This window comes from Dysidea avara, chromosome 1 (genome assembly GCF_963678975.1).
Source record: "Dysidea avara chromosome 1, odDysAvar1.4, whole genome shotgun sequence".
Classification (NCBI taxonomy): Eukaryota; Metazoa; Porifera; class Demospongiae; order Dictyoceratida; family Dysideidae; genus Dysidea; species Dysidea avara.
In genome coordinates this window covers 45537319-45552809 of record NC_089272.1, presented here as the reverse complement: position 1 = coordinate 45552809, position 15491 = coordinate 45537319, and the positions used below count along the sequence as shown (strand labels likewise).

The following is a 15491-nucleotide window of genomic DNA, read 5'->3' as shown; positions in this document are numbered from 1 at the left end:
ATGGTATGTAGTCAAAGCCATATTTGCAGAAAACGTATTAAACTCGTGTACACATTAAGTAGCATTTAAGTTTAGCAATGTGCCATTTTCATCACTTCCAGTAAATTGTATAGTTATCCTATTTGAAAGTGACCTTTTTAGCTAACTAACACTATATGTATAGCTAAATATTTTGTAATGTAGCTACGTACTTCCCAGTATTGTCTGACTCAGTGTGTACATGGTGTTAAGAAAACTATCTGAGTAGTAAAGCTCTACACTTGTATCATTCCTTACCTTTGCATAGCTTTAAGTTCTGTTTATATTTCTCCACTACACACAACCACATATTGATTCACAATGGCTAATGCACTGTAATGCACCATGGCTTCAATGCATAGTGCTCATTCTGAAATTCAATTATTCTGTAATGCTACATATTAATGGGTGGAACATATACGTAGCTGAAACTGAAGTGGAATGGTTATTCATTATCAGGGCAGGTTTAGTCATAATTTCTGCAAAAAGGAATGGCCACTTTGGTTAGTAGGGGAGTGTGTTTATTTATTCATTTGATATGATATTTCCCAGGGGACTAGCTTGTCCCAGACAATTACAAAGAAAATGTAAGAGATACGTAAGTACAAATACTAATATCTAATTTGATCATAAAATATCATAAAATAAATCAATTGACATTGATTCTATAACATTTGGAGGTAGGGGAATTCCATTCCCATGAAAAAAAAACTGTTCATGTAGGAATCTGTTTTAATATTGGCAATATTATATGTCTGTAGTGGTGAATCCTTATGTTTAGACATGCAATTCATTTTTTATAATGTGTTTGTCACCATTTGTTTCTTTGATACAGTATATGCAATAATATATGCACCGGTTCACCAGTCATAAATTATGTTGCAATAACAGTAAACAAACAGATGCAAGTAAAAATTAGTAACTTTACATTTGAGTAAGAATCATAGCAATAAAAAGCAAGTGAAATCTAGATCCGTGCAAGTTTCAATTTCACCACAGTGAATGTTGATTTATTCAAAATTCTAACTAAATTGATAATTAACTAGTACTTCTGCATTTGCTGTGCAGCTGAAGAACAGGGAGCATCAAGTGTCACATAAATGCTGGACTGGCCAACTCTAGAAACCAACTAAAATTTAATATCACTAATTATTATGTCTAATTACAAAATAGTCAACAATTCAATCCCAGTCCCTCGGCTCCATCTAACCCAATCATTAGCACCCACAGCATGAAATGTGTTCAGGATCTAATGCTTATTTACATTTTCCTCCACCATCAGACTGTGGAACACCCTCCTTATTGATTTATTAATCTTCAGTATTGTAGTGTACAGTATTTGCTTTGTTAAGACTTCAAATCTTTCTGTATGGCCTTAAATGGTAAGATTCATATGTGATCAATGTTGAGGAGTGATTTTACTAACACATAGTATGACATAACATCTATATCATGCAGTAAGATAGTACTGTATAGTAGGGACCACAAAAGTTTGGGTGTGGCCCATGATAAAGCATCACCCAAAAAATAGCCTCACTTTTCCCTGATGATGATGAGGCAGTATTGGTTAGGTAAAACTAAGCCCAAACAAGCCTTCAAATTGACCCGAAATGCTTTCAACAAGTTGCTATGGAAGTTTTAAAAATATTATTAAACGGAATTTTCTACTGACTAACTGAGTAGCTATGTCACTGACTGATACATTCAGACAAGCATAACTCGATAACGGCTATAGCTACGGGCTTCACTTTTTGACATTGCTTCAGCCGAACACGTGACTTTTGACATACCACAGTATGTACAATGCAGTCTTCATGGACTTACCAGTGTCCTCCTTTGTGTCCCATTCATCCTTGCTGAGGTGTCGATTTGGGGGTAGCATGTGACTGCTTTTCTTCGCAGCAAAAATTGTCCATATTTTTCATAATGGCTACATTGATTGCAGAGGTGCTTTTCGAACAGTTCTTTATTTGTAATGCTGGGCTGAAGATACAGTAGCTGTAGGCACCGGCCTATTATGCCCGAAATTTTACCTATTATGCTTTTTATGCTCAAAATTATGCTTTCAAAACCAAAATTATGCTCTAGAAGTGACTGTTTTATTAGAGTATATCAGCCTTTCCTGACTGCTCTATTAGAGTAAGTGACTGTTCTATTAGAGTATCTCGATCTTATTTCTGCAAAGTGTGAATAACCAACAAAGAAACGGTTTAATAAGTTGTATTACGTGTTATTGATTATAAAATGCACTAATAATACTATTGGCAGTGAATATTTGCTTTCTTTCAGGCGCGCGTATTGCGCATTTAATTAATTTTTCAAACATCGTCCCTATTATGCTGGCATTATGCTTGATGCTTTTGGCCACCTATTATGCTTTAAATCATGCCAGCATAATCGGCCGGTGCCTAAGTAGCTGACAATGAAGTGTAATGGATACTTCACTTTTCAGACGATAATTGATAGCTGGAGAGCATGGCGCCATTTCTTTCTTTTGATGCGGTATGCATAAGTGTTCACAAGTGATAATTTTATTTTATAAAAAAGTTTACAAACAGGTACACAACAATTTTGAGGTTTCAACTAGAGTAGGGACCACAGCACATTGGTAAAAAGTACTGAAACAAGCTAGAGTACTGCACGATATTAAGGTAGAGTCAACCCTAGAATGCTAAAATTTTGAAACTTGTTTTATATGAAGATTATGTAAAAAAATCATGTACTAGAACAATTAGTTATGCATAAATATACAACGGGTGAAGCTCGATAGTGCAGATGTACTCATCAGAATGTTAAATTTCTACTATCTTCAGCTTAATTAAACAATGATAAAACATATACTGCTACCATTGTTTTAGTGAATAGCCACAGGCATGATGAAAGAGCCTGCAATTAAAAAACAAAAACAAAAAAAAAAACAACAACAACAAGATAATTGTTTAAAATACACTTATATATTTTAAGCTGAAGATAGTAGAAATGTAACATTCTGATGAGTGTATCTGCACTATGGAGCCCCACCCACAATGTAACTAATTGTTCTAGTACATATTCTTACATAATCTTCATATAAAACAAATTTCTAAATTTTAGTATTCTAGGGTTGACTCTACCTTATTAATAAGTCACAGTAAAACAATAAGAAATTGTACTGTGCATTTCCATTATGGTATCTTGAGCACAGTAGGGATATATATATATATATTTATATATAACACTTCTTATTGTTTTACCCTGATTTATATCATGCATGTTTGAACTTTCAGTACTTTTTATCAATGTGCTTATGGTCCCTACTCTAGTTGAAAATTTTAATTTTTTGTGTACTTGTAAGGCTAAGCTGTGGTTACAATTAGCCAGCTAGGTCTCACAGTGAAGTCAAAGTGTCTCCCTTTGACTGATAGATAAGTGATTGGTCATTGTACAATTATAATTTTGTATTTTACCTATATACATATTCCATGCATGGTTATGTACTCACTGAAAATTAAAAACTGCAGGATATGCCACAATCCCATGCTGTACAGTAGGTGGTTCAATAAAACTATAACCTGATGAAATTCAGCAACATCCAGCTCTGCTAAAGTACTGAACCACAATAGCATCCAGCAGACTACCATAGGTAGGGATCACTTCCTCAAATGGGAGTGTTGAAACGCTACTCATTTTTGGCAGGTGCCAGTCCCTTAACTCAAAGAGAGCATCAGTATGCTGACAAGTGGTATTCTCACATGGTACGGTTGACATGTGGCTCTAGATCTTTTGCAGGTTAGTGCTGATTTTAATGGGAGTGTGGACAAGCAGCTCCTTGTGGTGAATGTCAGTTTTTCAAATGAGAATGCTCCCATGTTGCTCCTTCACAATTCCACATTTGATAGGTGCACATGCCATCACAGCCATTCCAAGTTTATCATGCTACTGTGATGTAGAGCATTTAAAAATTTCTGGCTGGCATAGCAGCATCTCCGTTTCTTATAAAGATATGTGATCGTTAGATTGGCAGCCTGATTAGATACAGTATTATGCAGAGTTTAACTGGAAGGAATTTCAGCAATGGAGCTGGCCTCAAAGTACCTTCCAAACCGAAATGCAACATTGAAACTTGCATGGTATGGTTAGTATATCATTTCATCTAGTTTGAGAAGCTTACGGTAGTGTTTTATATTCCAAGCACATTAAATTTAAAGTCTTGGGAATGCTTCATAAAATCTATTGAAAATCTCCATAGTATACAAGCATCTTTGACTTTCTCAAGATAAAGGAAGGAAGGAAGGGCACTAATCATTATAGCTATTTTGTACTCCTATAATATTATTTTATTTATTTACATTAATCATCCTAGTGGCTGGTCCTGTGAACTGCCACAAGTGTGATGTATAGGTCTCAGTAATACAGTATAATGTGTAGTACAGTACAGTGGTAAGTTTAATATAATTGACATACTGTTACATGGAATTGAGCCAAAAATTTCTGCAGAAAGTATATACAGTACTTAATACTAACTGACTGATACCTTCAAACTAGGAAGCCAACAATTGTATATACATGCAGGCATAATTTTAGAACACAGTAGCTGTTAAAACTACATTATACAGCATATGTGTGTTCTGTCAATTATACTATTTTACTTCCCAATGTCAAGGAATGGAGATTTAGCATGCATTAAAAAACAATAATTGGCTAGACATCATCAAGTACACTAATTAACTTCCTATTATTGCAATGGAAAACTTTTCTGACTTCAAGAAATCAACAAGTACCTATCTAATATGCTGACAATGTACATTAGCTACAAATGCACAGTGTATGTAGCTACAAATGCACAGTGTATGTACTGTAGCTACATTCTAGCAAATTACTTATTTTTATAAGGACAATCTTGACTCTAGCAGCCTGATCTAAACATTAATGTCAGGTTATTCATTTTGAAATTCTCAAGTGCTTCTCTATACACTGAATACCATCCTCATGAGGGATGCAGGTATAGAGTAACCTAACATCAAGGGTGACTAGAATTATGGTAATGCCTTTATCATTGGTTGAAGCCAATAGTCTACAAATTTTGTGGAACTCTCACACGAATAAATGATGGGATGATCTGACATTGGTTACTTGTGTATTGTCTTCAAAAAGTGTAGTCTAGCAAGTTGGACTGATGTTAACTAGTGCTACAATTGGATGAAGTTTAATTATCATCTGAGGGAGTGTTGAGGAGTAGAGTGGTGGCTACTGGTAACACTTTAAGGACTCGATCAGTTTTTAAGCAAACAGTTTAAACTTCTCTACTGTGCACTGATTGTCTCTAATGTATACTGCATTTGGTAGTAAAGTCACTTTAACAGTTATTTACTGTTAAAACCAGTCTTTTTACTCCTTGAATGCAATTATACAGTATAGATAGTTTTTGCATAGGAGGTTACTACATATGGCATTCTGGTTGTGACTGGTTTAATACAGTTGCATTTATGCACATGGTGCAGCTACACCCGGAGCATACCCAGGCTACTATTGCTGGTGCTTGTCACTAACTGCTACCATAGAGATTGATTTGATTTATTATTTTATACTTACAACAATCGGCACAGTGCTGTTCCTCCTTGTTGGAGTGATACAAAAATACAAAAAACAACAACAACTAACTAAGCATACAAGAATATACAAGATAAACACAAAGCAAGACAATAGCATACATTACACCACCCACACATACAAGTACACAAATAACACTGAATTACATAGAGAAAGAGTTTGGCAAGAAAAGTAGCAAAATTAAAGTACATAATAAGAGTTCACTTTTACAAAATGATACTGCTCATTCAATACCAAACAAACTTTTCTGTACAGTGTACTGTATGTAATGGTACAAGGAATAGACAAATTGCTTTATTTAATTTTTCACGTGGCTGAATTTTAATGATCTTTTCAAAAATCTTAAACACAAATTATAGCTAAAGGTGCATACAGTGTTATACTGTTTCATAACTGCATGTCACAAAATGTATCAAACAAAAATAGTCTTTAATGGCCTATGACAACATACTACCTTAATTGTTTAACAATCTAACAGTTACAGTAGTTGAGCAGTTATTCAGCACTTTTTATTATAAGCTTCTCGCAGATTCTTCAGCATTGTTGTTTGATTTCCACAATGCCAAATAGCATTTCCAACTGGATCCTTCAAAAATTTCTTGACTGCTGCAGCACAGGGTTGCAAACAATCAGATTTTTTGTTCAGTATCTCTTTACAGGACTTTGTAACTTTCCTATACCGTCTTTTACACTTCCCCGTGCATATGGTCTCCAGATAATCACAATCATCACATACTATTCGCAAACAAACATACATAATGTACATTACCAAATAGTTAAAATTAACTCGTCTACTGTATACGTACACATCAAAAATTACTGGAAGGCATTTCCATGCAAAAATTGTTTTGCTTTATAAAGCTCTGCATGATGCCATAAGCCACCTCTTGGACTAAAGTGGCATCTAAAGTGAAATATCAAGTTGATAGCCTTAGGTGGGTTATGCATGTCTGAAGGCATCAGGTATGTACTGTATCAGTAGAAAATTCTGTTAAATAATTATAATTCTGCAGCAATTTATTGGAACTGTTCTGGTCATTGTAACGGCACTTTGGTCATGATTCTACTTAACCAATACTGCCGAGGTACAGTATAGTGAGACAGTGAGATTGGTTACTGGCCAATGTTTTTTTGTAAACACCATGGTCCCTGATATGACGTGCTGTTGTAGAAGTGTATGGCACTTACTTTTAAAAATCCATACTCCTGGTATCCCTACATTGCTTGTTTGGGCAATATTAATGATACTAGAAGTTAGTGATCCAGGAATGGTGTTAGAATTAATACCATCACCAGCATTAATTCCTGCTAGAGCTTCAGTTCCATAAAATCCTCTATACCCACCAGAGGCATCACCAGTAGTCCATTGTATCCCCCCATCAGCATATAGGAATATTACAAATGACTGAACTCTACTAGTGGCTAATACACACTGGAACGTGTTAGTCTAAACAAGAATTGATAATGAAAATGATTGTGTACTACTCATACTGTACAATCAAGCACACATGTAACATGTAATTCTAACTAGACCACAGTACCTTACACTGTACAATATATTTATTAGAGCCGGGCTCAAAAATCAGTTAATAATAAACACTGAGTCCTACATCAATGAAGGCCAGGGTGAGCTACTTTAAAGGAAGGTAACACAATGTCTTGATTTGCAGAACAAGGCTTGCTACATGTCACCTAATGAAACCCGTGACTTGTCACAAGGATGTCAACTGCAGCTGCTACAAAGAGCAACAAGATTTTTTGGCTGGCTTAATTACAAAGTGGATTATAAGGAAGAAATTCCTGGGAATTTAAATGGGCTAATATTGATAAATGTGGGAAAGGTCTGCATAAATAGGGCATGTTGACACACTACATTTTCAAACTTTATGGTTGCAATTTTCAGCACTTTTACTTGGCTGTAATGAATGCAAAATTCAACATTCTTACTCAGATTATGATCTGTTGTCCTGGGCAGATCCAGGATTTGGAAAGGGGTGCATCATGGTAGCAGATATATGGATCAGGGGGTCTGGGGAAAACAGCCCCCCCAGAAGCTAAAGCTACATGTATTTCATATGTCTCAGGAGTGAAAATTTGATGTAGAGTTATTTTATGCACAAATATCTAAATCATACTGCTTTCTAAGTGAACTACATTGATCAAGAGTTGTATAGGGATAAGTGACAGTCGTGAGTGGTTCAGCTAGCTATATACAGTATGTAGCCTAAAGAATGGCAAACACAAGACCATGTGCATTTCATTTGCAATATTCTTAGCAGGCTAAGCATGCCCATGCATGGGATAGTGCTGTAGATGCTACTTTCATATTCAGCAATGATGTAGGATTCTCAATAGTCAATAAGCGCTATGTGGTGACTGTTCTATTAAAATATTTGACTGACTGCTCTATTAGAGTATCTTGTATACGTATATAAATATTTTTTTTTGGTGGTGTGGGGGGGGGGGCTCATGCCCCCCATGCTCCCCTTGGATCTGCCACTGGTTGTGTGATGAAGTGTAACTTTGCCAACATGCCCCATTTTACAGGCCTGGTCACATGGTATATAGCGCACTAAACAAAAACTGTACATACCAGATTACCAGCTTTGGATGATCACAGAGTAAAAAACTTGCTAAGTTTGTCTAGTTACAATTTCCATGGCTTGTCCAGTACTATCACTGACTAAGCATTTTATAGGATATACACGATAAAGAGTATCAGACACCCAATGTTTACTATGGTGCTCAAGCATGTAGCTATACACTTGTACAGAATGTTATTCTGGAGGGAAGGAGCATGCCCTCAAGAAAAAAATTCTAAGATATAGAAACCCTGATAGTGCAGTCTATTTTACTGTGTCAATTACTAAAGGTACATTGATGCATTTACAACTTAAATTTAATAAATGACTGCGCTATTAGAGTCTGTCAATCCATTATTACAAATGTGGCTAAAATGAATAGGAAGGGGCTACCCCACCCCTCTTAATACCATCTATGATACAAATGTATCTTACTTTGTCATAGTTTAAAAAGTAATAGCCAACCCTGTGCCATGTAGCAATTAGTAAATTTTGGATTGTAACATTTCCATTCGAAGGAAAAGCTGCTCTTATTTCTCTGGTTGCTCTGGCAAGAAGACTAGGATCAGTGGTCTGACGATAGTAAATATTTCCAGCGAATACGGTGTCAACATCAGCCCAGTATGGTGCAATGATCTCATCAGTTCCATTCAGTGGTAATGACAGGGGAGTATAAGCATCAAAATGACTGCCAAAACTGATTACTCCATTCTCATTGATCTGTATAAATTGGTAAGATACAGTATGGTAGTACACTATACTACATGTAGTAGGGATCAATAAGGTTTTGGGTTTTCATGCCCAAAAATATCACCCAAAAACTAGCCTCAGTTTTCTTTCTCAACAGCTTGGTGTATAGTAGTTCATCCATTAACAAACCTGCTCATCTATGCCACCTGATTTGGTATGTATACTAAAGGACATGTGTGCATCTGTTAAAGTCTACATTTTCCATTATTTATAACTTTACTGTTACTTATAACTTACCAATTTTATTACAGCAGCTATATAAGTAGGGATTAGGCATCATAATGAAACCCAAAAATGCCTAAAAAGTGGCCCCAAACCCTTTCAAGATGTTATTTAACCAAATGTTCGGCTAACTGACTGACTACTGCCAGATTGATGCCTCCAGCTATAGTAAGTATATGGTTAAAGCTATGGGTTTGATCTCTTAACTGTTTGGGTAGTGCTAAAAGCCGGAACGGAATGGAACGGAACGGAACCAATTAGGGCGCGCGCCAAGTTAATAAATCGTTTTTGCAGATTGTACACCGTTTCTTACCATTACGTAGTGACTAGAATTGTGCTGAAGTTAGTTTTCTTCTACTTGTAGGCATGCTAGAAATCGCTCGCTCGAAGTTTCTATTTAATGCCCACTACACAAAAGCGTTTTGCAATTACCTACGCTGAAAAACTATCATTTAACCTGCTAAACTATTGTTTTGTAAGCACTATAAGCATATGATTCACAGCCACTAACATGCACTGTGGTTAACTCTCGTAAATATTTGCCCATGCTGTCAGACTTCAGAAAACCATCCTCGCTGTTACTAAAGAGTTTGACACGACTATAACATGAAAATACTACAGTAGTTTACCTTTTACAATGATAAGGAAGCAATTCTACATCAGGATTAAACAGAATTTGATGGATTGGTAAGAGCACAACATGCCACGTGGCGGGCATTAAATAGAAACTTAGAGAGCGCGATTTCTAGCTTGCATATAAGTAGAAGGAAATGAACTCTAGAACAATTCTAGTTACTGTGTGGCAGTTGGAAACGATGCAAAATCCGTCTTAAACGACTTTTCTACTTGGCGCGCGCCCTAATTGGTTCCGTTCCATTCCATTCCGTTCCGGCTTTTAGCACTACCCTTGTTTTCGTACTGTTCTTTATTTATAACATACCAAGGGTAACACACCTGGAAATGAAGCAGAATGGCTACCATACCTTCCAGTTAATTGATTATAGAGACGCATACTCACTTGTATGTAGTTTCTGCATTCACTGGATTTAATAATATTGCAGATGTTCTTCTCACACTGCTCCTCATTTATAGCTTTTTGTAACAAATGGAACATAGCTGAAAACAAAGAGAGAATGGTCACTTCACTTTTCAATAATTGATAGTTTAAATATGTCTGGTGGTGTTCTTTTCTTTGATGTGGTATGTGCTGATTCCAGTGGCGGATCTAGAAATTTTTAGAGGGGGTTTCAGGTTTAGACATCTGGGATATTCTTACTTAGGCATTAGCGGAGGTCGCTCAACAAGTTTGCAAAGCACACTCAGCATGCAAAGCATGTTCCAACTAAGGCGGAGTCTCTGGGAATGTTTCCACAGGAAAATTTGGAAAAATCAGTTTTGTGAGATTGAATTTGGCAACACTTTTGATTGAATAATCCTTCAACGTTTCAGTTACATGTTTCCAACTCCCTGTATTCACAGGCTTTAGCTTTCTCACAGGTCCCTAGTGGGATAGCATAAACACTATATGTGACTGTCTCTGGGAAAACCGGTCTTATCGCCTTTAAAAGTATCGAGAAACGTCGGTTTTAAATATTAAGTGTGTTGTAGCTGGCCAATGGTGGTAGCTACGCATACCAAATTTTCACACATTTCACAACAATTTCTTACCTTCCTGATCATCCACTGAAGAAGTAGTCAACAGCTAAGTTTCCCGCCATTTTAGATAGTTTTTAAACCGAGGTTGTCTGTATCAGGCGAACCCCAGAAGGGTGGGAGGCGGGGGGCCCTGGAAGGCGGGGGGCCCTGGAAGGCGGGGGGCCCTGGAAGGCGGGCAAGATGGTGTTCAAAATTTGAAAAGAAAAGTGCTGGGATGAATTAGGCCAAGTTATAGGCCATTCAGGGCTCAGAACTGGCTAAAATGAAAGGACATTTACAGCACAGGTCATTGTCCAACACCACGGAGCTGTACAGCCACACACAGCTATCACCTGGTTGGCCAGGGCTCCATCAAGACCCCAGACTACTCGTACGGCTCGCCACTGTGCTCTAAAAAGCAGCCAGCAAAAGCAGACCACTTTACTCTGGTCAACTGTGGCAGTGAAACTTGATAGTGCATTCATTAAGCTTTGTGTTTGTGAGCAAAAATCAAACTTCCTGTCTTGGGCGATAAGAACGGTTTTCGTAGATCCAGTCACATATGAATTACTGCATGTGTTATTTTATTGTTAAACTCTAGCAGTGGCAATTCTAAAAGCTGACATTCAAAGGGCACAGCAAACCAACTAAATGCCCCTACAGGAACATTTTATACCTTATTTGGTGTTGAACTTGTTGAATAAACATTATTATTTAGTTTTGTTTATTTATTAAGGCTTTACAGCACAAGTACTGAAGGTCTGTAGGACACCTGTTCCTACAACCTGTTTAAAGTCATTACGAAAAGTGTGTTTGAAAAGGTGGAGAAAGGAGAAAAAAAATGACTGGACCTGGGAAACCTCGAACCTGCAGCCATTTGATTAAAGCTTGAACGCTTACAGGAGTCTGCCAGGCGGTCAGGATGTTTTCTCCTTGTCAATTTCATGTAGATGTATATGTATCCATAGGAACTCTAGAGAGTCACTTATTGCCTCAAAGTACCCCACGTGGAACCATATGGATATTAGTTTATTTATTGAGGCTTTACAGCACAAGTGCTGAAGGTATTTGTAAGTGATCATGTTGAAAGAAAGCTCAATATTCAATACCAGTCTCTAGAAGTGGCAAGTTATAAATCTGTAGTATATGCAATGCATGGGGCACAACATAATGATAGTAATAAGACTATGATAGGAAACTCCTGATTTCATTCTACAGACATATAGATTCTCCTAGGCCTACCAATAGAAATAAGTTTGGGAGAAATTTTCAGAATACAATAGTTACTCAGGGGCGGATCCAGATTTTTAAAAGTGGGGTTCCACTCTGGAATATGGCAATTGCTGGTAGCTTTAATCTAGCTACAGAAACTATATAGCTACCTCTGAGTCAGTAGTTGCTAGCTAGCTAGTAAAAAAAAAATTAAAAATCACTCTCCAGGAATGTTTCACTGTTTAATCTTGCCATGCAAGCAGTAATCAGCTTTAAAACCATTAAAACGATAATTAATTTGGAGGTGCTTAGTACGTATGAAGAGCCCACCTGATAGGATAGCATAACTAGTGTCGGAGATTGTAGCTGAACACTAACTGTATACACACACGCATGCGCACATATAATATGGTAATGCTGCACTATATCTAGAGTTTATCATGTGATGAATAGTGATGGAGTCATAGAGTAATATTGTATCCGTGTGCATCACAAAGAGCACGTTCATCCAGTCCCCGAACCTTGTACTATACTGTCATTTTCTCTGTCATTTCTGGTGCTGTGACCTGAGACTACTGGATGGACGATCTCAAGAAGCTTACTTGCTCATGCCGTGGCCACAAGGCCCATTTGGCAAAACTACTCTCCGCCACAGAAGAGATATTAAGGAAGCTCTCATCCGCTAGGGAAATCAATCCTGATTTGACACAAACAGACTCCGATGCCATTATTTTGACCAAAAATTTGAAGCAGCTTTGTCTTAAGGCAGACATGTTTAAAGCATTAGACGACAAGATTATTGACAACACTGAGGACAAAGAGAAACTGGAAGCGGTGGTGTACGAAGCAGCCGATCTACAAGCAATGTTGTCCGAGAGAATGGCTCTGATCGCTCATACATTAACGACCAGTTCTCAGCCAAAGGTGACTGATCCGGCAGCCACCAACACACAGGCAACTAGCCCTCCCCCTCAACCCCTGACAAGTGAAACCCAGCCAGTGCAGCAGACGTCTGAGACTCACGTGAGTGGTACTAATACAAGCACACATCAGCCTGTGGCTGACCCCATAAACACTGATCATTCAGATAGAGTACCACTACCACCAGTTAACACACAGAGCCATGCAATGCACAATGAACTCCCTCATGCACATCATTTTGGTGCCCGCCTCCCTAAACTTGAGATCCCAGTGTTTACTGGGGAACCACTTGATTGGCAGCCATTTTGGGACTGCTTCCAAGCTGCCAACCAAACTCTAACAGGTGTCCAGAAGCTGAGCTACTTGAGGGCCCGGCTGCGAGGCAAGGCATCAAGAGTGATTACTGGGCTTCCCCTAACCAACACCAAATACCAAACATCAGTGATCCTATTGAAAGATCGCTACAGGCAGTCACATCGGATTATTAGTGCCCATGTTCAAGCCCTGCTAGATCTCCCTAAACCATCTAACATATTGGCCAATCTCAGACTTTTCTACGACACCATCGAGACCCATGTCCGCTGCCAACAATCTCTAGGCAAATCACCTGAGTCACTTGACACACTGCTGGTTCCTATGATACTGACTAAGTTGCCTAAAAGAAACATGGCCAGAAATCACACCAGTGCTAAATGGACTGTATTGGAACTTCAGGCTGCCATTCGCAATGAGATCCGAATATTTGAGACAAACCAGCAAACATCTCCTCTGTCTAGCCAACAAGGGAATCCCACTGCCTCCTTTTACACTACATTACACCGTAAACCACAAGGCAGAAAGGACTCTGACAACAAGTTAAGTTGTGTGTTCTGTAAGAGCAATCATACCGTACTGAATTGTGAAGTCCACAAGGATGTGTCATCTCGTGTGGAGATAATTAAGCAACAACGGCTGCGTTACAACTGTCTTTCTCATCACCATGTAGCTCAATGCCATTCAAAGAACCGTTGTTGCAAGTGCGGTAACAAACACCATACAAGCATCTGCAATGACTCAACCAAAGGAGATACTAGTAACACCATCCAGATTACCAGCGAAACAGCTCCACCATCAACCACTACTGTTGACACTGCCTCTCTTACCACCCTAGCACCACATAAGGTTCCCAAGAACACCACCTGTCTACTGAAGACTGCTATCGCCACTGTTGTTGGAACTAACCTGCAGATGGAAGCTAATATACTATTTGATGAAGTATCACAGCGATCTTTCCTCACAGAGAAACTAGTAAAGGAGTTGGCATTAACACCGTACAAATTTGAATCCATCAGCTTATCATCCTTTGGTGCTGAGAAGCCTTTACACAGACAAATGGACACAGTCTTTATCCGAATCAGGACCACTACAGGAGAACTAGTATCACTGTCAGTACTTGTAGTGCCTACCGTTGCCCCCCTATCTCCAATCCCCTGGATACAGATGTCTTACAGCTACCTTACTTGAAGGGGCTACCACTAGCACACCCAATCACAGCATCAGAGAATTTTGAGATATCCTTGCTCATTGGCGCAGACCATTATTGGGACCTAGTTGGGGACCACATTGTCAGAGGAGCTGGCCCAACAGCCATGAGCTCAAAGCTTGGGTATCTACTCTCAGGGCCTCCTCAACCAGTAAGTGCTAGTGTTAACTCTCTGCATATTATTACAGGCCATCACCAGAAGGAATGCGATCTGATGAGATTCTGGCAGATATAGAGGACACTGCAATTACACCAAATGAATCCGACAAACTAGGTCACCAATTTCTGGCATCATACACCACATGTCATATCTCAAGGCAGAGTGACGTGACCTATTGTGCTAGTTTCCCTTGGAAAAGGGAACACCCCCACTACCAGACAACTTTAAAGTGTGTCAGAAATGCACCAGATCCTTAGCTAACAGACCTGCCCAATCACCAGGCTTGCTGCAGTCATACAACAAGATCCTTAAGGAGCAGTTGAGTAGGGTTTCATTGAACTTGTTACTGAGCCCAGTGAGAGTGGTGCATCCCACTACATCCCACATCACCCGGTGAGGAAGAACTCACCTACAACTCCTATAAGGATTGTATATGACTGCAGCTGCCACCAGTCTCGTGAACACCCTAGTTTAAATGACTGCCTTTTGACAGGTCTCCTATTCCTCAATGACCTTACAGTACCTTAATAATTCTAAGTTTCTGCACCCAACACTATGGCATTTCTACTGATATAGAGAAAGCCTTCCTCCATATTGTCTTGCATGAGAAGGACCGCAACTTCACTTGATTCCTTTGGCTCTCGGTTCCTACCAACCCAAACAGCAAGTTTGCTATGTATACATTTCGTACAGTCTTATTTGGATCCGTGAGTCCACCATTTATGTTGTTTGCTGTGCTTAACCACCAATTGCTGCAGTACAACACATACACTTCACACATAATTTGCTCTAACCTGTATGTTGATAATGTTGTTACAGGGTGTGACACAGAGAAGGAAGCTCTTCGATTCTATGAGCAAGCTTGCTCTATGTTATGTGA

At 38.6% G+C, this 15491-nt stretch overlaps 1 protein-coding gene across 1 annotated transcript in view; it reads right to left on the bottom strand.

Annotated features, from left to right (window-relative positions):
• Positions 1 to 5882: 5882 nt before the first annotated feature.
• LOC136265713 (uncharacterized) overlaps positions 5883 to 15491 on the bottom strand; it is a 40856-nt gene continuing 31247 nt past the window's right edge. The window contains exons 15-17 of the mRNA XM_066060627.1: positions 8625 to 8909; positions 6796 to 7054; positions 5883 to 6342 (exon numbers count right to left, since the gene is read on the bottom strand). Of these exons, the coding sequence (XP_065916699.1) occupies positions 6107 to 6342; positions 6796 to 7054; positions 8625 to 8909 (780 nt within the window). The 3' untranslated portion in view covers positions 5883 to 6106. The remainder of the gene's footprint in view (positions 6343 to 6795; positions 7055 to 8624; positions 8910 to 15491) is intronic.